Raw genomic sequence first — 23,592 nt, forward strand, 5'->3', positions numbered from 1 at the left:
ACTGCGGGCCCCACCGCGGGCCCCACCCCCACCCCCACCCCCACCCCATGGCCCCTCATCGAAGGGCTGGCGAGCTCGGTGTCCACGGAACCCAGGTGACCCGCGGCCGCAGGCCCAGCGTCACCTGGCGGCCGCTACTACAACCTGCCCTTTCTCGGAGAAGGGGGCGCCCGCTCCCTCACCACGCACGGGGGGACAGTGACGCTCTGAGCAGCTCCTGCCACCTGCCCGGGAACGACCCTTCCCGGACCTGCGCAGGGAGGCACCAGGGTCTGAAAGACGAGGTTTTGCAGCTCCTTGCAGTTCCCCTCCAGGCCGCGGGGGGCACTAGTCATCCATTTCTTTCCCAGCTTCCTCTTGTCATTCAAATCCCGCGCCTCTCTCGCTCCTGGCGATGATCGGTCTCGCGAGATCTCTCGTAAACTTACAGAACCGGAAGTAGCGTGTGGCTCTCTTCCCTTCTGCGGCCATCGCTGGGGCGCTCGCAGGTGAGTTTTGGCGATGCGAGCGCGAGCAATCCGCGGCCATCCTTTCGCGGGCGCAGTGTCTTTTGACCCCCGAAGCCCGATACTCTTCCGGCGAACGAATAGCACCCAGGGAGAGGGGCTAGGATGATCTGGACCTGCTTTCCCGCTAGCTCGAGGGCCGCCGGACTCGGGAAGGGACGGGGAGAGGGGATTTAAGAACTCGGCATCGGCGGATGGAGAGAAGTCTAGTCGGCGTCGTTTCTTAAAGAATAGTCTCGGAATAGCTTTCTGTTGAAGCCGGGGGGCCTTCCAGGCCGCGCTTGCCCGAGAGGCGGCTTTTGGGACCCGGGATTTCCCAGGTTTGGGGACGGAAGAAACGCTGCACTTTGTCGGGAGCTCAGTGTCCTCTCACTCGAGTTCACAGCGTGTGGACGTTGTTGGTCTTTGCAAAGCGTGACGTGCTAGTTGAGTGACTGAGTTTGTGGGTCCGGTTTGCTCTCACGCATGGAGGTGCGAATTGTCTTCACTTCCTCCGCCGGGATTTCGGAGGTTCGGAGGGTGTGACCTAGAACGGGTATGTTTGTGGAGGAAGCATCCCGGGAGAACGTGACCGTGTCCTGGGCTTGCTCACCCTCTCAAGGTGACGTTGTTGCTGTGACCTGTCTGGAAACCGGACGACATCGTGCAATCATTTTAAGGGTTTTTAACGCGTCTTTTGCTTTTTCTCTGCAGCCAACATGAAGTTCAATCCGTTTGTGACTTCTGACCGGAGCAAGAATCGTAAGCGGCATTTCAATGCGCCTTCCCACATTCGCAGGAAGATCATGTCTTCCCCGCTTTCCAAAGAGTTGAGGCAGAAGTACAACGTGCGGTCCATGCCCATCCGGAAGGATGACGAAGTGCAAGTGGGTGCAGTGATACGGGTCATCCTGGCGGATGTTCTGCACATCTGGCCTGGAAGAGGGATTGTGTTCGGGGAATGATGCACCAGAGCAGGGTTGCAACAGGAAACTGAAAAATGAAACGGGAGGTGGGGGGCACCCAGGTGGCTCAGTCGGTGAAGTGTCTGCCTTCCAGCTCAGGTCATGATCTCCGGGTCCTGGGATCAAGGCTTATGTCCTACACCCTGCTCATCTGGGAGTCTGCTTCTCCCTCTGACCCTCACCCTGCTTGTACTGTCTCGCTGGCGCTCTTAAATAAATAAAATCTTAGAAAATCTAACAGGAAAAAGTATTGATTGTTCCAAACATCACAATGTGGACATAATTAATCAGAAGAGGAGAAATGATTCAGAGCCAGGGCATTGCCCCCCCCCTTTTTTTTAAGATTTTATTCTTGAGAGAGCGGGGGATATAGCCTCCATGCAAGGAGCCCAGTGTGGGACTCAATCCTGGGATCATGCCTGAAGCCAAAAGCCAACACTCAACCACTGAGCCACGCAGGCGGCCTGCCCCAGGACATTACTTTGTGATGAGCTTTTTCTTGGTGTGGTTGGTCACCAAAGATGCATTTGAGGACAATATACAGAAGTCTGTCTGAATCAGAACCCAGATGCAGAAGCCCTAACTGAACCATAGTTTTACGTGGTGGTATTACGTTTACTAGTAAATAATTCATCAAATCAATTTAAGTGAAGATCTCTGTGTTTTCTTAGCTGTAACCTGCAGCTGCTGTTGATAAGATTCAGGCAAGTCTCTAAAGCAGCTTGCCTGTCCCCAGTATTATTGGATGAGGTTAACGCCCATTTAAATAAAAAAAAAAAAAAACGTCCTCAGATAGTGGTGTGGGTTGAGAACAGCCACTGGTTGCTACTGTGCTGGTGCCAGGATTGCCAGTGGATGCGGGAGGTAGTCTGTTTTCCAGATCTCTTAATGGGAGAAAATCTGCAGCTGTAAAGAACCATCTGTGCAGAAGCAGTTTGTGTTGCTGCCTGAGAAATGTGATCACTAGGACTCCTGGGTAGGAAACTGAAACTTTGGGAAAGAATTGGTTCCCATACGTATTTGCTGCTGCCGGTCTGGCACTGAGTTGGACGCTTGAATGGGTTGTGGATTTAATCTTATGGCCTCTTGCTTCCTTCGAGATGAAGTAAAAGCTCCTTGTTACCAACCTGCTATGAAAAGCTGAAGTGTGCTCGTTTTTAACCTTTTACCTAGCCCACTGCTGCTTATTGACCACCAGTTGATGGATGCGCTGTCCATCACTATACTTTGGTTTATTTGCAGGTTAAAGCCAGGGAGAATTACTGGCACGTTTCCATTAACTGTTAAGTCTTTCAAGATTGAAAGGTCTTGTAGATCTGATAGAGTGATGTTTATATGATTTGTAGCTTTCTTGGTTCACAAGGTTAATCTTAATATTTCTGGGTTGTTTTTTTAATTTAGGTTGTGCGGGGACATTACAAAGGTCAGCAAATCGGCAAAGTAGTCCAGGTTTACAGGAAGAAGTATGTCATCTACATTGAACGAGTACAGCGAGAGAAGGCAAATGGCACAACTGTCCACGTGGGCATTCACCCTAGCAAGGTAGGTATTATTGAGAATGCTCGAGGGTAGAGAAGTTCCCGGAAGTGTTAGCAAATGTGATAGCTTGTTTGCAGAGCCTTCCCAAAGAAATAGAATCCCTGATTTTAGAGGTTCTAGAACGCAGTATTTTTTTTTTCTTTTTATCTTTTACAAACCCTTGTGTCAAGGGCGGACTTTCAGTAGATCACAGGAAGGGAGCCACTCTGCTACATTCAAGACCCCAACCCAGAAGCAGGATGTCTGAGTGGTTTAGGACCAGGTTCTCCATGACCCTGTGTTGCTTGACTGGCAAAGGGGTAGCCCCTTTTCTGACCAAGCGGTTTTTGGTAAGGGGCTCTCCACACCGGACCCTGTCCAACCAACATCCCAATGTGGGCACGGCTTGCCATGCTAGGAACTAGTCTTAAACATACAGTATTTGAATGGAGTTCTGGAAATTTTTTCAAATCGAGGGGTCTTTAATAGTCATCGTGTTTATTTTATGTATTTTTTCATCAAAAGTCACAGTGAACAAATCTTAAAATCTCGGAAATGCAGTAATTTTTCTAGTAAATGGAGCTGATACCCTGTTGAATAAGCAGGGGTGCCTGGGTGGCTCAGTGGGTTAAACGTTCGACTCTTGGTTTTGGCTCAGGTCATGATCTCAGGATTCTGGGATTGAGCCTCCCTGTGGGGCTCCCTACTCGGCACAGTCAGATTGAGATTCCTTTTTCCCTCCCTCCCTCCCCTCCTAAAACAAATATTTAAAAAATAAATAGATAAAGCCAAGTAAGTAGTATGGCAACTTTATAACCCTGCAAAGTATTAAGCCATTACAAATGGGAAAACCGAAGCCCCCAAGCTAAGATCTCATCGATAGTGGTAGTGTTTGAGCAAGGATAGAGATTCTTGGTCTGTCATAGTAGGTGCCTGTCTGAGGCTTGAATGTGAATTCTCTGATATTGCAGTCTCTTAAGTTTTTTTCTAACAATTTTTAAAAGATCTTCTGGTGCTGCCATAAATCTGTTTTTTCAAACTACAGAAAAGTTGAAGGGTTGATGGAGCAAAATTCCTGCATCTCTTTGAGCTGGAATTCACTACTAGCATTTTCCCATGGTCCTTACCCCCCTGCCCTATCCCCAAAGGATTACAAGCGTGATGACCCTTCCCTTTAATTCTTCTAGTGTGTGTCTCCTGAGAGCAAGGAATTGGGCCATTTTCTAGGCATCACCAGTCTTATATTTGGTCCACCAGTAGATAGGCTGTTGTCCTGGTCACCAATCCAAGGATACATTCATCGTCTTTTTAAGACAGCACGGCGTAGGATATAACATTGCCTTCACTGTGGCTCAGTCCTCATCTGTTATATTTCATTCTGAGGACTTCAGACCTCTAAAGGCTGATGACTCCAACCCAAATATCAATACCCAATTGCTTATTTTGCCTTCTTGGATTTCTAATTGATAACCGCAAACCTAATATGTTCAGACTTCTGAATTTGTTCACTATTTGCCATGCTCACCTTGTATGGCAGCTTGTCTCCACTCATCCCCACCCCCTTAGCTGCTGTCAGGTTATATCCAGAATCCCATCTGTTCCCATCAAAGTGGCCTGCAAGGTCTTACTTGATCCCCTCACCAACCACTTGTAGATGTCCTCTTTTCATGACTTGGTCTACTGGCCTCCTGGCTCCTCCTCCAGCCATGCTAATCGTGGTGTGTCCTCTGTTAGCATCACCTGGCCCACCTGGTAGATTCCACATTCTGTTCCCAGCTCTACTGGGGACAGGGGGCAGGGTCCAGGGATCTATGTTAAGAAGCTCTCTTAAAAAAAAAAAAAAAAAAAAGAAGAAGCTCTCTGATTCTTAGGCACACTTAAAATTAAGAAGCACAACCTGTAAAACTTCCAAGTTGTTCTGCCCCTGCACCTTTGTACTTGCTGTAATTTTTACCAAAGCAACTCTTCACTTTCTTTAGGTATTCCTTTCTTTTCAGGTATTTGTCTTTTTTTTTTTTTTTTTGAGATTTTATTTATGTCTTTGGTAGAGGGAGGAGCAGACTCCCCACTGAGCAGGGAGCCAGACATGGAGCTCCATCTTAGGACCTGGAAAGATCATGACCTGAGCCAAAGGCAGACATTTAAACACAGCCACCCAAGTGCCCCATGTTTCCTATTACAGAAATACATTTGACATAATGTGTAAATTAAAGGTGTGTAAGATGTTCAATAGATTTGTATATAAAAGGATTGGCATTGTAGGGATAATTCACACTTCTAATGTGCTATATAAGTATCTTAGCAAGCTTGGTGATTATGATACAATATTGTGTATGTATCGCTACTGTACTGTAAGTTCATACCCTTAACATCTGTCCTGTCCCCCATCTCTTGCTGACCATATTCTTGTTTTCACAAGTTTGACTTTACAATTTCCACCTATTAGTGACATCATACAGTACTTATGGTCTGATGTCTCTCACTATCCTGTGTTCAAGGTTTCAGGTGTCTGTATGTAGCCTTGTCAATAGGGCTTCGTTTAATACCCTATAGGATTTAGCCCCTGCTTGGCAGCAGTCCTTAGCGTCCCCATATTGCCCTGTTTTTCTGTATATCAAAGTCTGGTGTGCATCCACTGGATTGGTTTGCGGAAATACAAGCTCTCTGATGGCAGAGATTTTCCTTTCGGTTCAGGTTCCCAGACCTGTATTGGTTCAGTGCCCCCTTATCCTTTTCCTCACCTTCCTTCAGAAGACCTGAATTTACCATCATCTGGAGGCCTCTAACAGATTTGTCACAGCATCTGTACTGTGGTTTTGTGGGTTGAAGCTACATCTCTGTTCCAACTTAATGATCCTCAAATTACAATAGAAACAAACGTGTGTCTGACTTGGTAATTTGAGAAGCTGATAACTGTTGAAAGCTTAGACGTGTTTTATTTTTCTGCAGGTGGTTATCACTAGACTAAAACTGGACAAAGACCGCAAAAAGATCCTTGAGCGTAAAGCCAAATCTCGCCAAGTAGGAAAGGAAAAGGGCAAATATAAGGAAGAAACCATTGAGAAGATGCAGGAGTAAAGTAACCTTATATGTGACTTTAAATAAAAACTTAAAATGAAGAGCCTTTGCTTTCTGTGTGGTGCTTGGGGAAGAATCCTCCCTCCCAGTGAGTGGGTTTGCCACCTGGAGGCAGGCCACCCTGTCCTGTGGCTTGACCAAGTAGAGTGGGTTTTCCATTTGAGCATCAGCTCTTGAGTAATCGAGATTAACACAGTCTTGGAATCAGGACTGATAGGTAGTGGGGGTTCCCCCCTTTCGAAGCAGGCAGTATTTGGGGGGCACTCTGGCTCCCAGAGAAAAAGCCCTGTGGGGTCCTGTGTCTCCTGAACGGGTTCTGTCTCACTGCTGCTGGGCTGCGACTAGATGTGCATACAGTGTGTATGTTCAGTCTTGCCGGTGGGCTAAGGCTTGTGTGGAGCAGGAGCTGCTGATTTCCAGGAGTGCCTGGACCACTGCCCCGCCCCCCTTACCGTCTTGTTTGTGCTGGTGCTGCTCCGAGGAGTGGCAGTCTCAGAAGAAGTGCTGAGACTGCACTTTGAAGTAATGTTCGTTTTATTTATTTTTTTAAGATTTTATTTACTCATGACAGGCAGAGACACAGGCAGAGGCAGAAGCAGGCTCCATGGAGGGAGCTCGATGTGGGACTCTATCCTGGGTATTCAGGATCACACCCCGGGCCGAAGGCGGCGCTTAACCGCTGGGCCACTAGGGCTGCCCAGGAATGTTCATTTTAAACGGACGGCACGTGCGCTTCTGCCTTCCCTTGGTGAAGCTTCTAGGTGCAGAATGACGAATGCAGCTTACTTTCCTATTTTCCAGGCTGCAGGCTTTGCCACAACGACGGGGAATCACTGGTCCTGCCGCGGGGGTCCGGGCTTGGTGGCTCGCCCTGCCCAGGTCACGCAGACCGGCCGCTGGTACCCCAGACCGCCAAACGACAGGCGGCGCACGGCCCGCGCGGAACCCGGTCCGGAGCAGGACAGGGCGCCTGGCGGCCCGCGGCGTCGGGGGCGGGGCTTCCGGCCGGCGCCAAGCGGCTTCCGGTGCGAGCTGCCTGGGAGCGCCGGCGCCGGCGCCGGCGGGAGGTGTGGCGGCGGCTGGACGCGGGCCCGCGGGTGGGGGCGGGGGACAGGCCCCGACGCTGCGGCCCCCGGCGCACCTACCCTCACTGCCCGGGCCTCCCTCGTCCGACTGCCGACCGGCCCGGGTTCGGGGGCCGCCGGCCCTCCTTGCCTACCCCCGGCCTCGGAGCTGCAGGCCCTCGCAGGAGAGGGGGTGTGGCCGCGCCCCGCGGGGGTGCAGGGAGGAAGGCTACGCAGGGGAGGTGGCGCCCGCAGCAGGTCTCCGGGAGCTGGCGGAGTGTCTGTCGGCAGGTGCGGGGAAGCGGTGCTCAGTGCTTCATCTGCCTTTTCCACGCTTCTTCATCAGGCCGACCGGTACCTCCCCCTGTTGTGGTTAGGGAGCTGAAGCCTCAGAAGCTGCCCGAGGCAGGCACGCAGTCGGTGCTAGAGTCGGAAGTGGAATACCCAAGCCGCCACTCTGTCGTCCCCGCGCACGGCCTGGCGCGCTGCACCTGTACGCACCTGTACGGGAAGTGCCTGCCTCACATCCTCTGAGCATCTTCTGTCTCAGCTCTGAACCCCTCGGCCCTCTGAGGGAATACGGCTGGGTAAATGGCTCAGCCCCTACCTGCTGGGTTGTGTCCACCTGAACCAGTCGACTGCAAATGCAAAGCAGAGCGCTCCAGTGGGTGGCTCGGGCTCTCCGGAGGAGGGAGAGGTGGCAGTCAGCTCGAGCCGCTGATTGCATCAGGAAGGCGGCTGAGTTGAGCTGGGCAGGGATTCGCGAGATCAATGAAGGACATTCCAGGTCTGGGACGCTGAAGCGAGGACTCACAGGTAGGTGAGGAACTGAGATGTTTCCAGTTTCCTCCAACCAAGGTCATTTATCAGTTACCTCACGTCACAGATCGCACCAGTAAGCTCAATGCAGTTCTTTCTCTCTCTCTCTCTCTCTTTTTTTTTTTTTTTTTTTGAGATTTGATTTTATTTATTCATGGGAGACAGAGAAAGGCAGAGACCCAAGCAGAGGGAGAAGCGATGCGGACTCCATCCCAGGATTCCCTGATCACCACCTGAGCTGAAGGCAGCCGCTCAACCACTGAGCCACTCTGGTGCCCCTGCACTGAGGATCTTAAGCTCAGACTTAAACAGCATTTGCAAACATTCTATTTCTTTAATACTAAAATGTGTGTTGCCTTCATATAGTAATTTGGATGTGTTCGTTTAATATAGATTCTGTTTTTTCCCCTCAAAGTCATCAGTAAGTCAACTGTTTTATAGTCAATAATGTCTTAGAATCAGGAATATTCTATGGTCAACTAGTGATGGTGAGCAAAAGAGTTTGAAGCCTTTTTAGGGGCAGCCCCGGTGGCTCAACAGTTTAGTGCCGCCTTCAGCCCAGGGTGTGATCCTGGAGTCTTGGGATCGAGTCCCACGTCGGGCTCCCTGTGTGGAGCCTGCTTCTCCCTCTGCCTATGTTTCTGCCTCTCTGTATCTTCGATAAATTAAAAAAAAAAAAAAAAAAAAAAGCCTTTTTAGTGGAGAACCTTCAGGACCCCAGCTTAACTAAGACTCAGAGCTTTGAAACCTTTTCATCTTTCTTTGCTTTTCAGGATTCTGCTCTGCCCCTCGGCTCTACATTTGATGGCTGGGATCCCAGGGATCTTGTTTTCCTCAGATTGTTGTTAACTCCTGTTTTCATCATGTGAATTCTTCCTGGGGCCGCATCACCATCCTATAACTGGGAGTTCCAAGAAATCTCAGTTGAGTGTCAGATTCTCTCCCTGCAGAATTCTCCAATCATGGTGGAGTGTGGACCATTTGGCATACCTCTTTTTGGCATGATACTCTGCTGACAAATCTCTCTGCACATAGGTGCAATTTTTCCATTTCTGGAAACAAACCCTGCTGCCTCTCTTCAGAGCCATCAAGCCTGTACCCAAAAGTGTCTCCCAGTCTTGGAATACCCAAGTTCACTTGGACTCTCTGCTTTGTTCCGGAAATACGTGGGCCTCAGCTCAGGCAGTGTCAAAACAGTCTGGGCCTGTAGATCTCCCAGGAGACCAAAACTTGTTTTCCTCACCCGCAAAGCTGGACTCATCTGTTGGATTGGAGAGCATTTCTTTACTTCTGTTATCTTCCTTATAATATTCCCATGACTCATATTCTGAGCCGTTTATGCTGGCATGCCTCCATTCCTGGTACCTTCCACTGTCTCTCCCCAAGTCCTGCTATAGCTAGCTGTTCTGTAGCCCAGGCCCCAAGAATGGTTCCTGTGGCAGCAGCTGGTGTCATCTCAAGAGGTAGTGACATTTGAGGATATGACCAAAGATTGGAAGTATTCAGAAGCCTCTGGGAAAGACTACTGCAGGGGAAGATGTTAGATAGTTATGAGAACGTGGTCCCTGAGGGTAAGGACTCAGAATCTTCATTCACTAATCCTCTGTACAGTCAACAGGGAAAACCATCATTCAAAAATTTCCTACCACTTTTCTCCTTGATTCTCCTAAAATGGGGACAGACTCTTCAGCCACAAGAAATGGTTATGTTGATTGTGGGAAGGCTAAAAAGCCCTCCCTGGTGCTAACTTCAAGTTCAGAGTTTGCTGTTATCATGTGTTCCTTCCAGCAACATTCTCCCATTTATATTTTAAAAGTTACTGAAGGAGGATATTAGTCTAATTCCTTAAGCATTTCCATTTATCCTCTCTCCTATTCAGTTAATAAAGACCAGTTAGTCTTTGCTTTATGAGCTAACAGTTTGATTTATTCTGTTTGCCTAAAGTCTAAAATTACTGCATCTTTGTATATGTATCTTGCTGATTTAAAATTCTTTTGACATGCTCTGGTTTGGGTGATCTTAGCTGGCTTTCTAGTTGCTTTCTGTTACTGCCTTGTACTCTTACTCTGTTATCTTTCTTTTATGTAGTAATCTTCAAAAATCAGATGAAAGAGTGAGGAACTTTGTAGGGAAAGTCTTCCATATGGAATAGCAGTGATTTTTAACGTGGTTTCTCTCTCCTCTTCTTAGACTCCTTCTTGCAGTTCTCCATGATGCCCCAGAAAGCTGGAAGTAACCCCTCTGGCATTTCCAATGCAAGTGATACGGAAATGGAGATACATAACATGAGAGAAAAGTTTCTCATAAGCGTGACAAAGTTAGTAGAAAGCAAAAGTTACAACAGCAAGGTATTTTCCAAAGAAAAGTACTTTCAAACAATAAAGGAAGTCAAAGAAGCTAAGGAGAAGGGAAAGAAGTCATCACGTGACTACCGCCGTGCAGCAAAATACGACGTGATCTCCGTGCAAGGCACAGAGAGACTAATAGAAGCTACTCATGGAGAACATGATCGAATACGGTATTACGTGCATAAGGAAGAGTTGTTTGATATTCTCCATGATACGCATCTCAGTATTGGACATGGAGGGCGGACACGCATGCTCAAGGAGCTACAAGGAAAATACGGCAATGTCACCAAAGAAGTCATTGTCTTGTATCTGACACTGTGTAAACAATGTCACCAGAAGAACCCAGCACCTAAGAGAGGTCTTGCCCCCAAGCCCATGACTTTTAAGGACGTTGACTCCAGATGCCAGATTGAAGTACTTGACATGCAGTCAAATGCTGATGGTGAGTTCAAGTTTATTTTATATTACCAGGACCACTTGACCAAGTTTATTATTTTACGGCCACTAAAAGCGAAACAGGCTCATGAGGTGGTCAGTGTCCTATTGGATATCTTCACAATTCTTGGTACACCTAGGATGTTAGAATCTGGCAGTGGCGTAGAGTTCACAAACCAGGTTGTTCATGAGCTCAATGAGGTATGGCCGGACCTAAAGATTGTCTGTGGTAAGCACCACCCTGGCCAAGGCCCAGGCTCCCTGGAGCGAGCAAGCCATGATGTTAAGAACATGGTAAATGCCTGGATGCAGAGTAACCGCTCACGTCGCTGGGCCGAAGGCCTGAGATTCATGCAGATGGTGAAGAATCAGCTGTTTGACGTTTCCTTACAGCAGAGTCCATATGAAGCGATGTTTGGTTTTAAGGCCAAACTCGGGCTGTATTCATCACACTTACCCCGGGAAACTGTGGCCGTTTTACAAACAGAGGAAGAGCTGGAACTTGCTGAAGAACAGCTAGAAAGTAGCCTTTGGGTCAGGCAGGAAGAAAGGGCTGAGGTTGGGGCAGACCGATCTGATATGGATGAGGACCTCGATCCCACTGCTCCAGAAGCTGCAGAACCCAGCACCTCACAGGGGGCCCCGGGTCTCTTCTGCTGGTGAGAGGGCACCTGCTGAGTGGGCATCCATGGCATCCGTGGGCCCTGCACAGCCATGTGGGAACTGGTGCCATACTCCCCAGGGAAAGGGATATGAAGGCTGCCCTCTGGTTGGTCATATTGTCCGTGGCAGTCCTTGCTCAAAGGACTGGGGAAAACCAGGTCAGGTTTGGGACCTCGGGCCTCCATAACAAATGTTCACAAACCTGGCAACCTAAAACAATAGGAATTTATTCTCTCACCATTCTAGAGGCCAAAAGTTCAGAATCAGTATATCAGCAGGGTCTCTTCCTTCTGGAGGCTCTGAGGAAGAATCTATTCGATGTGTCTCTCCTTTCTCTGGTGGCTCCTGGCAACCCTTGGTGTACCTTAGCTTGTAAAATAAGTCCAGTCTCTGCCTCATCTTTGTGTGGGTCTTTACATGGCCTCCCTTCCTTGACTGTGTGTGTTCTCCTTTGTCTTTTACAAGGACACCGTTGGATACCAAATCTGTGTCACTGGGTTTAAGGCCCACCTCAATCAAGGATGATCTCATCTCGAGAGCCTCACCTTAATTATATTTGCAAAGACCCTTTTTCCAGGTGAGGTCAGATTCACAGGTATTGGGGGTTTGGACTTGGATGTAGCTTTCTGGGGGACAGAGTTCTACCAACTGCAGTTAAGAAGTGTATGTTTGCCTGCAGAACATGAACCAATGGGGTCTTAAGCGTGCTCCTCTGACAATGTCCCAGAAGATGGGGGCATCAGGGCAAAAGATGTAGATGAAGAACAAGTAATGAGAAAAGAGGTTGCTCCAACATACCCTGGAGACTGGCCACCTCAGCATCTCAGCTCTATTTCCTGCTTCAAGGAAAACCATGTGTGCCCTCCATGCTCTCAGAACAGCATGGATAGGGAATTGTGGGACTTGCCTGAAACATATTTGAAAAGTTGATCAGAATGAAGTCAGGAATGGAATTTGGGTCTGAGTCTGCCAGGTGTCTCTGCCTCAAGAATAGAAAAGCATGTCTTTCTGGAACAAGTCAGTACATTCTAGGAAATGACCAGTAGCCAGGGACTGTGGAGCAAAGTGCAAACATTGGCCAGAGAAGAACAGAGCAAGGGCCAGTCAGGGTCATGATTCAGAGTGAGGAAAACTGACCTAGCCAAGGAGAAGGCTAATGCCTTGCATCTGTGTACTGCTGTGCTCCCAAGGCCCAGACGAATGCCTAATCCATCAGAGGTGTTCAGTAAGGATTTGTTGTGGGAATGAGTCTGCAGAGGAGGACACCGGAAACGAGAGGGGCCTACAGTCTGTGTTCTCCATGTACCTTTCCTGCATATTCTGGAACTATCCGGAGCCCATCTGAATTGCCCCTAGAGCTGGTTTCCTCCTCTGTAAAGGGCAGTACCTACCCCTACCTGCAGAAGGGGAGACACTGCCTGCCTCACAGCATTGTGAGACCAATGAGGGAATGTGTGTGGAGGAGCTTCTCTAAACTCAAGTTCTATCATGTGAGTTGTCTTTGCTACCAGCAAATCCCATCCCCCCCCACACACACACACACATGAAAGCTGAAGGCCTCGGTCCTTCCTTTCCTGGTTAAACTGTTAAGTTGGGTATCCAGGAAGGCTGCATTATTGTTAGAAAGGAGGCATGCACTTTCCAGCTTGTTTCGGGGAGCAGAATCTTGCTCCATACTTGGCCAGGACCTCACTCCTGGCATTGCTCCTTTGTCACTCACCCTGGCAGGGTCTGGGAGGCCTGGCTTGACCCATGTTACCCTCATGCTGACCTAGCATCTCCTAGTTGCCAGGCCAACCAGGAAGCCCATCATTGACCCTTGTGGGTGAGAGGTAAGATGGGGCACAGCATCCCTGTCTTCCCCAGGGAGGGGGCGACAAATAACCCAGGTTTCCCGAGCTGCGCTGTTGCCACTCTTCCTCCCCCTTTTACTTCTTAATTTTGGTGGTGGGAGAGAGTGGTGGGCTCCAAGATCCAGTGTGGCCTTAACCCTCCCTGTCAGCATCTGTTCAGAGGCCTACCTGTGCACCACCAACTGCTTTCAGCTTTTGTGTGCAATTAGAAAAATTATTGCCATCAGTCTCAAAATGAGATTTCACAGGGACGCCTGGGTGGCTAAACGGTTGAGCATCTGCCTTTGGCTCAGGACATGACCCCGGGGTCCTGGGATCAAGTCCCCATATCAAGCTTCCGTTAGGGGAGCCTGCATCTCCCTCTGCCTGTGTCTCTGCCTCTCTCTGTGTCTCTCATGAATAAATGAATAAATCTTTAGTTTAAAAAAAAATGAGATTTCACATATACCTCTTGAAAACTTACAAGAGCTGGCAATACCAGGCCTGCATCTTTGCGTGGCAGCAAAGAACTGGAGCTCAGGGGTAGCCCCCAGGGGGCAGTCTGCATGTGTGTCCTCCAGGGGCCACCATCTGGCCGTGCAGAATGCCGGCACCTGTATTTCTGTGCCTGTTGCTGAAGAAAGGCACGTGGAGTCAGAATACGCCAGAAACTGACCTCTGTGCCTTTAAGGATTTATGTTAAAAGTGGCATTCCACATCAGCGGGAGGGGTGGTATCTGCCAGTCAGTGGTGCTAGATCAACTAGCTGTTCATCAGGGAAAACATGAAGCCTGATTCCTAAACAAGAAATGAAACTATAAAAATACTGGGTGAAAGATGGAGGATTGTCATGATCTCAGAATGGAGAAAGCCTTCCTGAGCACTACAGAAAATTCAAAAGGCATAAAAGAAAAAGTCAATATATTTGCCCTCGTGAAAATCTCAAATACATATGGAATTTTAGGTATTGTTGTTTTAAAAAGTGAGCGAATGGGGCGCCTGGGTGGCTCGGCAGTTGAGCGTCTGCCTTTGGCTCAGGGTGTGACCCTGGGGTCCTGGGATCGAGTCCCACATCGGGTTCTCCGCAGGGAGCCTGCTTCTCCCTCTGCCTGTGTCTCTGCCTCTGTGTGTCTCTCATGAATAAATAAAATCTTAAAATAAAAAGCAAAGATACATGAAAAATATTTGCAACATCTAAAACCTACTAATTTTTAAAAGGGAATAATGAAAAGAGCAGCCAGTAGAGAGCGAGCAGAGGCCACAGAAGAAAAAGAAACGGGTAGTTGACACCCTATGTGCCTGTGTGCAGCGGCGGTGTGGAGGAAGAATGTCATCAGAGCAGGGCCGTCCTTTTCTACGAAACACACTTGAGCTGGGCAAGAGTTTTAATGTTTCCATTGTGCATGCGGGAGAGGAGAAACGTGCTGGTGATCCTGTCTTGAGTGAACAAACCTTTCTGATGAGATACAGTGATTGCTCCGTTATTTTCTAGACCGCTGTATGAGTTTCCTGGGGCTGCCCCCAATAAACTGGGGGCCAAAGCAAGAGAATTTCTCCTATCACAGCTCTGGAAACCAGAAGTCTGAGATGTCAGCAAGGTTGGCTCCTTGTCAGGGCTTTGGGGAGACTTCCGTGCCTCTTCCAGCTTCGGGTAGCCTCAGGTGAAGTTCCTGTGTATGTCTCTCCATGTCGAAGGGTTCCCTTCTTATAAGGAGCCCATTGTGTTGGGTTAGGGCCCACCCTAGTGATGTCACTTTAACTTGTTCATCTGCATCCTTTTTTGGAAGTAAGGTCACATTCAAAAGTACAGGTAGGTATGCCTTCAGCATCCTTTTTGGAGGTGGGGCCTGCTGTTGAACCCATAGCAACAATTGGACAGTTTCTTTCAGAGGTAGTTTTTATGAGGTGCAGCAAAAATTTCTAAAGTCGTGGGTTACTTACAAATCTCAGTATTCAAATAACACTTGCAAGAGCAGATTATATTAATAGAAAACAAAAAGTAACCATTAAAATCATACAGATCTTCGTTTTGCACAGCAAATTGCTATTTTTTTTTTTAAGATTTTCTTTATTTAAGAGGGAGAGAGAAAGCACAAGCAGGGGGAGAGAGAAAGAGGGAGAAGGCTCCCCACCCCAACCCCTGCCAAGTGGGGACCCCGACGCAGGGCTTGATCCCAGGCACCCTGAGATCATGACCTGAGCTGAAGGCAGACTAATCAGACTAATCACAACTCAACTGACTGAGCCACCCAGATGCCCAGCAGATTGATACTCCTTTTTTTTTTTTTTTTTAGATCTTTATTTGTGAGACACAGAGAGGCAGAGACACAGAGGGAGAAGCAGGCTCCCTGCAGGGAACCTGATGCGGGACTCAATCCCAGATCCCAGGATCACACCCTGAGCCGAAGGCAGTTTCATAATGCAGAACGGCTTCTACCTCCACATCTTTCCAAGACTCCCTCTGTGACATACGAAGACTTGCACTTTTAGGGCTAATCTCTAGAATTCTGGGAGGAGGCCCGTGGAGTTCAGTTTTCCTAGAATACAATGGAGAGCAGGCTGAAAAGGATCCCCTCAACAGTGAAGGAAGGATTCTGTAGCATCCTTCCATGGAGCTCAGGCACTGCCTCTGCACGTACCCGGCACCTGCCACCTTAACCATCCCCCGAACTCCAAGCTCGTCCATGAAATGGAGCTAATGATAACCCCAACCTCAGGTGGTGACCCCACATGGTACTTCCATGGTGACCACCAAGAAAGGCATAGAATTGTTGAAGCAGTACATTGTACACCCGAAACCAGTGTAGTGTTGTATGTCGATTACACTTCAACCAAAAAGGCTTTCGTTGAGTAATAATCCCCACATCACAGAGCCACTATGAGGTTTGAGAGAGGGGGCATCTGTACGGGCATGGGTCAGCACAGGGCTCCGTGCCCTCGTGCCGTCGTCCCCTCTGCGTGTTCACACGCACAGCACGTTCTCAGCCCAGCTGGCCCTGGAGCACTGGGTCGGGACACGTTTAGGCCTTCAAGTTTGAGCGCACCGCGGCCGTTGGCCTACCCTCGCTGTTCAGAAGTTGCAGTGGAGCTAGTCTGCTCAAATACACTTCTGCTTTCTTTGTGTGGGTTTTTAGGGGTTTTTTTTTTTTGAGGGAGAGACGATCCTTGTTTGTTTGGTTTTGGGCAATAAGAACATCTCACATGAGATCTCCGTCTTAACAAATTTTTAAGTATACAGTACAGTATTGTTAACTACAGGCAAACAACCAATGTCTAGAATTTAATCATCTTGCATAATTGAAACTCTATACCCATTGAATAGCGGCCCCCCCATTTCCCCTCCCCCTAATCCCTGGCAACCACCATTCCGCTCTCTGCTTCTTTGTATTCTGAATATTTTTGGTACCTCATAGGAGCAGAATCCTGCAGTGTTTGTCCTGTATGACTGGCTTATTTACATAATGCCCTCAAGGCTCATCCACATTGTCACATTTGGCAGGGTTTCTTTCTTTTTTGAGGTTCAATAAACCATTTGGGGGCATATAGTACCTTTTCTTTATCTGCTCATCTGTTAATGGACATGTGAGCTGTTGCCACCCTGGCTGTTGTGACTAATGTTGCTGTGAGCATGGGAGTGCAAATACCATCTCAAGATCCTGATTTCACCTCTTTTGGATACATGTGTAGACGTGGGACTGCTGGATTATATGATATATCTATATTGAATTTTTTTAGGAACCTCCATATTGTTTTCCACAGTGGCTGCACCATTTTCCATTTGCCCCAGCAGTAGGCCAGAGTTCCCATTTCTCCATATTCTCTCTAACACTTGTTACCTTTTGTGTCTTACTGATAGTACATTCCTAACAAGTATGATGTGGTATCTCACTGTGACTTTTATTTGCATTTAGGGAAATGACTAATGATGTTGAGCATCTTGTCATGTACCTGTTGACCATTTGAATGTCTTCTGTGGAGAAATGTCTATTCAAGTCCTTGGCCTACTTTTTTTGTTAAGATTTTATTTATTTATTCATGAGAGGCACAGAGAGAGAAAGGCAGAGACACAGGCAGAGGGAGAAGCAGGCTCCCTGCGGGGAGCCCAATGTGGAACTTGATCCCAGGACTCCAGGATCACACCCTGAGCCACAGGCAGATGCTCAACCACTAAGCCACCCAGGTGCCCAAGTTCTTGGCCTATTTTTAAATTGGGCTATTTGGGGGTTTTTTGCTTTGAGTTGAAGGAGTTCCTTATATTTTTTGGATATCAACCCTTTGTCAATGATAAATGATTTGCAAATATTTCCTCCCATAGTGTGTCTTTTCACTCTGTCCTTGAGTGTGTAGACACTTTGTAGTTTGACGTGGTCCCACTTGTCTATTTTTGCTTTTGTTGTCTGTGTTTTTGATGTCATCCCCAGGAAATCACTGCCAAGACCAATGCCATGAAGCTTTTCTCCTGTGTGTTCTTCTAGAAGTGTTATAGTTCTGGGTCTGAACATTTAGGTATTTAATCTATTCACTTTTGCTATTAACGGGGGGAGGGAGGGAGGCAAGGAGTGGCTTATTTTCCAGCAAGGCATTTCAGCCTTGTGTTGCAGTTTTTTTTAACACTAGAAAGGGCTATATAATGGTACATGCTGGGCAGCCCCGGTGGCGCAGTGGTTTAGCACTGCCTGCAGCCCAGGGTGTGATCTGGAGACCCTGGATCGAGTCCCATGTCAGGCTCTCTGCATGGAGCCTGCTTCTCCCTCTGCCTGTGTCTCTGCCTCTCTCTCTCTCTTTGCATCTCTATGAATAAATAAATAATAAAATCTTAAAAAAAAATAATGGTACATGCTATGGATTACTTTCCCAAAGGTCACCAGGGTACCCTCACTTCCTAGCCCACAGCCTCTTTCTTACTCAATCCTAATCCATCTTGAACTTCTTTGGGATGTTAAATCCACTTCAATTTGTTTTTAAAGATTTTTATTTATTTATTAAATAAAATATTTATTTATTTATTTATGAGAGACACAGAGAGAGAGAGAGAGGCAGAGGGAGAAGCAGGCTCCATGCAGGAAGCCTGATGTGGGACTCGATTCTGGGTCTCCAGGATCACGCCCTGGGCCGAAGGCAAGCGGTAAACTGCTGAGCCACCCATGGATCCCCAATCCACTTCAATTCTTAACTCACCTTCTTTTCAGCTTCCATGAAACTGAAATCTAATGGGTTTTGTCCTACATAGGTCCACTTGTTCATTCCTCCTTCCACTGAGATACTGTGTTCCAAGAATCTGGGTTTTTGTTCCCTTTCTTCCTCCTCAACCATTTTTTCTAGTCTATATCAGCTAAAAGATTTGTGTGTGCCAAACTCCCTTAACCCCCTTCCAAGCTCCAGTCTTCACATTACTTATGGTCTTCTCAGGGCCAGTAATCACCCCAGACATGCTGGAAAAGATAAACTGAAGCACATTAGCTTTTGGAAGAGCTTATTGGCACAAATATCAATTTTAATTGAGCAGTGCTGACCCAAAAGTGGTTAGGAGTGCTCACCTGATAGGAGCTGGGGCAAGGTTTCACAGGGAAGTCACTGAAGCAAAGCAAGGCAATTATGTGATTGGTTATACTTAAGCAGTCACCTTACTTAGAAAGCCTAGTTGGCTGCTTTTGATGGGTTCTAAAGTTTCACTTGCCTGGATTTGAGTTCTTTGGCTCTGGCCTAAGTTTTGTTTTGCTTATGGAGGCTATTATGGTTTTAGCACCACCCCAGTTTAATGGCCTACTTGTCTGAATACTTTAACAATACCCTCTGTGTTCCCAAATTCTGTTAATGGCACCACGGGGTCACCTAAGGCAGAAACCTCAGTAATCCTCAATAACTCATTCTTCCTCACTGCCTGTAGTCAATCATTGGCAGATCATGTCATTCCCTACCAATGACAGGCTATGTTTTCCAGGCATGGATGCGACTTCTATGATGCATGCCCTTCTAGACTCCCATCAAGAGATGGGTTTTGTAATCTCCTTGAACTTAGATAGACCTGCATTCCTGCCTGGATCAGTAGAGTACAGAAGAAGTAGTGATATTTGTCTTTGGAGATGAAATCACAAATACCATCTCACTGTTTTTGGAATCCTCATTCTTGGAACCAACCACCATGCTATCAGGAAGCCCAGGCTTTCCCTGTGGAGAGGCTCACTTGGAAAGGAACCAATGCCTCCAGCCCTCAGCCCTGGCTAAGCTCTTAGCCAACATCCAGAAACAACTTACCAACCATGTGAGTAAGCCATCTTGGAAAGAGGACCCTCCAGCTCCTGGTTGATCTTCCTCAGATGATGCTGTATGAAACAGAGACAAGCCCTGGCCAAATTGCAGATGTGAATTTGTGAAAAATACATGATTGTAGTTTTAAGCTACTAAGCTTGGGGGTGGTTTGCTATGGAGTAATAGATAACTGATATAATAACTCTGAAATGTCTCTTAAATCTGTTGCCATCTCTCCAATTCCCTGAGTCAGGCCCCCATTACCTTGCTTCAACTGAGAGACAATCTGCCTCATGCCATCTGGTAGTAAAGCTCTGCTCACAATAGTAAGCACCACCGAATGCCGATTTATCTAAAATGCTAAGGTGCTTTGAATTATGTTATTTAATCCTTAACAATTCCACAAAGTAGTTTGAAGCTGAATAAGTTTAAGTAGCAAAGTCACTTGACTTAACTTCTCTCTTTTACAGTGGAGGAAATGATGCTCAGAAAGGGCATTTATCCCAAGATTCAAACCCAAGTCTTTCTAAGTCCAAGGTCACTTCTTGACCTTGCTCATTAATTTCTAGTAGCACCTGTTACTCATGTGGCACACAATGTGGTCATGACACGTGCACAATGTGCAGATTTGGTTCTGTGTGAGGCCTCAGGTCCAGGCATGTGAATCTTATGGGGGCAGGAGGGAGAAAATCAGGCTGTCAGCCAGTCTAGGCTCCCGCCGTAGTCACTTACACTTGCCAGAACCTGGTTCCCTCAACCAAAAACAGATGATTGAACCAGCCCAGATTAGAGCTCTCTTCCTGCTCTCTGTGTAATGTGGAAACTGTCCTCTTGTACTTTTGTACTTCCTGCCTCTCTGAGAACCCCAGCGCCTGAGGTTCACATCAGGGCTCATGTCTCTGCTTCCAAGAAGGTGAAAGAAGATGAGAGACTCAGAGATAGATGCTCTAGCAAATGTTCTCCACCTACCACTTTGTCAGAACTAGCTCTCTGTTGTGAAATAAATGCTTTTCTGCAGTTCTAGGAGAAGGAACACCTTCTTCTGTTATCTCTGTGGTGCTGTTCCCAGTGGCTTTGTGAGGCCAAGCACTGGAGTGTCCCTAGTTAGCACTGAGAGGAGCAAAGAAAGTTGCCTGAGAACCTGACTGACACACTTGCTTCCCAATTATGTTGCATGCTATTTGGACATTAGAGCAACAGACCATTAAAGCACGGTTTGCCAAAGCCAAGTTCAATCACCGTGGAGGCTAATCACCTCTGCCCACTTAACCTTAACCTCTTCCAGTTCTGTGGCTTTGGGTTGTAGTATTTGAAAGGGAAGGTTCTGAGGAGTTGTTTTTTTTTTTTTTTTTAAGATTTTACTTATTTATTCATGAGAGACACAGAGAGTGAGGCAGAGACACAGGCAGAGGGAGAAGCAGGCTCCATGCAGGGAGCTGGACGTGGGACTCGATTCCGGGTCTCCAGGATCACGCTAAAGGTGGCGCTAAACCGCTGAGCCACCCGGCCTGCCCAGGAGTTTGTTTTTAAATGGTTTTTACACACCTTTCTTCTTGACTTGTGGACATTTTACAGAAATTGATTGAAAACCTGAGATGATTTAAATATGAAGGAGCAAGAGTCCTCACCAGGACTTTTTTTTGTTCAAAAAGTTAACCAATGGCAAAATAGGTTTCTCCCTGGAATCTTCTGAGTTTTGTCCAGAATTCTACCCCTTTGAATTTATTGAAATGTGGTTTCTCTTTTAGTTCCTGGTTCCTTTTATTGTTTTTATCTTGGCGCTAATCTCTGTTTACCCAGGTTCTGACATTTCTACCCCAGAATTAATTACCCCAGATGGTCTGCTCTCCTGTTTTTTCCAAGCAAACAAAGTGGGCAGGAAATATGAGTTTCCTGAGCAAATTGGCCTTCCGTTTTAGTATGAGACTTTGCCTTTTAGAAGCTTGCTTATTTTATGTCTACCTTTTCTATTAATAACTGATTAAAGATTTTTTCATTTGGATCTAATTAGATCTTACCTTTTCCCATTTAAAATTTAGTCCTAATATTTTGCCTTTTTCTTCCCTGAGTCTCCTTCATAGAATCCACTGCTCTATTGAATTTGAACTGTGACATCCTCTCTGTTGACTAGCTCCTTGCTCGGAATAGCTTCTCCACAGCTGGAACTTTGACCTCAGATTTCTTCTCACTTTTAGGCACTTCCCTTGACATGACAGTGTGAGTGAGCTCTCATGAGCCTTGCCTCTTGGAGTTTCACACAGATGGGTCACTCCTGACCTTGGTGAGTCATTCAATGACCAGAAGTTGCTTCTCTCCTCCACCTCAGCACCAAGTGTGCTGTTCTTTGAAGGGTATCACCTCTTTCTGCCTTTCTGCAAGGCAGCAATCTGGAAACGGCTGCCTTAAATGTAGGGACCACTAAGGTCTTCCCTCCACATGTTACCCAGATCACCAATGATAACCCAGTCCCGAAACACTGCCCCTCTGCCTAAACTAGAGTTAGGCCAGGCTGGACACGGTAGCTTCCTCTCTAGTTGCAGACACTTTCTGTATCAGGAAAAATCTCCCCAAAATCTGTCGTCAGGCTGGACTTTTCCTCTTCTCTGTCTCCTCACACCCTCACTTCCATCCATCCATTCAGTGTCTATAGACACCAACTGTGTGCCAGTCATGCTGGTCTTTGGACACCACCAGGGAAGTGACCGTGGTAGCATGCTAAGTGCTGACTCAGGACACGGCAAAGACTTCCCAGTCTATAAAGGGGAGTGAAAAAAATAAAAATAAAGGGGAGTGAAGGCTCAGTGATGGCCCCACATGAAGGCTGCTCAAGCTGAGTGTTGAAAGATTGTTTGCAGTTCATCTGTGAACATCCTCCATTCTGTCTACTTTGTACCAGAGGACTGCTCTCGGGGGAAATAAGCTTGGCGGGATGGTCAGCAGAAAACCCTAGCAGACACCACCTTAACCCAGTGATCAAATTAACATCCCCAGCATTTGTACAACACAGCACTTCTGTGACGTTTCTACCCACAGTGCATTACCTGAATCTAATTATGAAGAAATGAGAGAAAAGCCCAGATTGAAGCCCATCCTGCAAAACAGCTGGCCTGTGCTTTTCAAAAAGATCGAAGGTGTGGAAGACAAAGACTGAAGGAAATAAAAGAAAGACTAAGGACCTGTCCCAGTTAAAGGAGGCCAACAAGACATGACAACTGGATGCAGTGCATGGTCCGGGACTTTTCTTTTGTTGTAATGGACATCGCTGGGACAATTGGCAAAATCCGAATATTACCTGCAGGTTACAGCATTGTTTTATCAATGTTAATTTCCTGACCTTGATAATTGTACTGTGGTTATGTAGGAGTTCCTAGGAAATACACAGTGGAGTCTCTGAGGGGAAAGGGGTATCGTGTTTAATTTATTCTCAAATGGTAGTAGAGAAAGTGTGTGTGTGTGTGTGTGTGTGTGGAGAGAGAGAGAGAGAGAGAGAGAGAGGCCAGGGGAGATAAAGCAAATGTAATCATGTTAACATTTGGGGAAATCTGGGTGAAGAGTATAAAAGAATTCTTTATACCATTCTTGCAACTAATATTCTATAAGTCTGCAATATCTAAAACAATTTTTTTAGGAGTGCATGGGGTGGTTCAGTCTGTTAAGCATCCAACTCTTGGTCATGACCTCAGAGTCATGGCATCAAGCCCCATGTCCCGCTCCTCACTCAGCAAGGGAGTCTGCTTGAGATTTTCTCCCGCGGCCCCTTTGTCCACATGATCTCCCTCTGTCTCTCTAAAATAAATAATTTTTTTAAATGTTTTTTAAACAACTGGTGGGTCCTGGGTGCCTGGGAATTCCAAGGATTTAGTAGAATACAGTGTCTGACAAATCCCTAGTCAGCTACACAGACAGAGCCAGACTTCTCACAGGTGCCTGCAGTTTCTATCTCATCAATCAGCTTCCCCCTCAAACAGTAGTCCTTCGTTAGCTGAATCCTTTCTGCAAAACAGGGGTTCTTAGCCTGTTTCTGTCGAATGATCTGTGGAGGCAGAAAATCATAAGGCTTGTGTTTTCTCCATTGTAGAAAATTAAACTCTATATTCTCTCCATGTTGGCACTTGGTGGAGTGTTTATTTTTTGTG

General features: G+C 47.0%; 2 protein-coding genes across 4 annotated transcripts; both read left to right on the forward strand.

Annotated features, from left to right (window-relative positions):
- The first annotated feature begins 409 nt into the window (after positions 1–409).
- Positions 410–6,094, forward strand: RPL26 (ribosomal protein L26). Of its 2 annotated transcripts, none has more exons than XM_055305141.1 (4): positions 410–488; positions 1,200–1,372; positions 2,852–2,992; positions 5,918–6,094. In XM_055305141.1, the coding sequence occupies exons 2-4, from the start codon at positions 1,205–1,207 to the stop codon at positions 6,044–6,046; spliced, it is 438 nt and encodes a 145-aa protein (XP_055161116.1). In that variant the 5' UTR covers positions 410–488; positions 1,200–1,204; the 3' UTR covers positions 6,047–6,094. The 2 variants fall into 2 exon arrangements, with proteins under 2 accessions (XP_055161116.1, XP_055161117.1); XM_055305142.1 differs by lacking the exon at positions 410–488 and adding an exon at positions 539–1,041.
- Positions 6,095–7,121: 1,027 nt separating this feature from the next.
- Positions 7,122–23,559, forward strand: KRBA2 (KRAB-A domain containing 2). Of its 2 annotated transcripts, none has more exons than XM_055306000.1 (4): positions 7,122–7,926; positions 8,703–9,500; positions 10,120–12,865; positions 17,629–23,559. In XM_055306000.1, the coding sequence occupies exons 2-3, from the start codon at positions 9,467–9,469 to the stop codon at positions 11,373–11,375; spliced, it is 1,290 nt and encodes a 429-aa protein (XP_055161975.1). In that variant the 5' UTR covers positions 7,122–7,926; positions 8,703–9,466; the 3' UTR covers positions 11,376–12,865; positions 17,629–23,559. The 2 variants fall into 2 exon arrangements, with proteins under 2 accessions (XP_055161975.1, XP_055161976.1); XM_055306001.1 differs by having other exon boundaries at positions 8,703–8,852.
- Positions 23,560–23,592: the final 33 nt, after the last annotated feature.

This window comes from Nyctereutes procyonoides, unplaced genomic scaffold (assembly GCF_905146905.1).
Source record: "Nyctereutes procyonoides isolate TBG_1078 unplaced genomic scaffold, NYPRO_anot_genome, whole genome shotgun sequence".
In the NCBI taxonomy this organism is placed as follows: Eukaryota; Metazoa; Chordata; class Mammalia; order Carnivora; family Canidae; genus Nyctereutes; species Nyctereutes procyonoides.

What these genes read in the sequence shown, in the direction of transcription:
- RPL26 (XM_055305141.1), top strand. Translation starts at nt 1,205, where the DNA reads ATGAAGTTCAATCCGTTTGTGACTTCTGACCGGAGCAAGAATCGTAAG. An exon ending in GGAAGGATGACGAAGTGCAA is followed by an intron (nt 1,373 to 2,851) that starts GTGGGTGCAGTG and finishes TTTTTAATTTAG; the next exon opens with GTTGTGCGGGGACATTACAA. An exon ending in TGGGCATTCACCCTAGCAAG is followed by an intron (nt 2,993 to 5,917) that starts GTAGGTATTATT and finishes ATTTTTCTGCAG; the next exon opens with GTGGTTATCACTAGACTAAA.
- KRBA2 (XM_055306000.1), top strand. Translation starts at nt 9,467, where the DNA reads ATGTTAGATAGTTATGAGAACGTGGTCCCTGAGG. An exon ending in TGAGAACGTGGTCCCTGAGG is followed by an intron (nt 9,501 to 10,119) that starts GTAAGGACTCAG and finishes TCCTCTTCTTAG; the next exon opens with ACTCCTTCTTGCAGTTCTCC.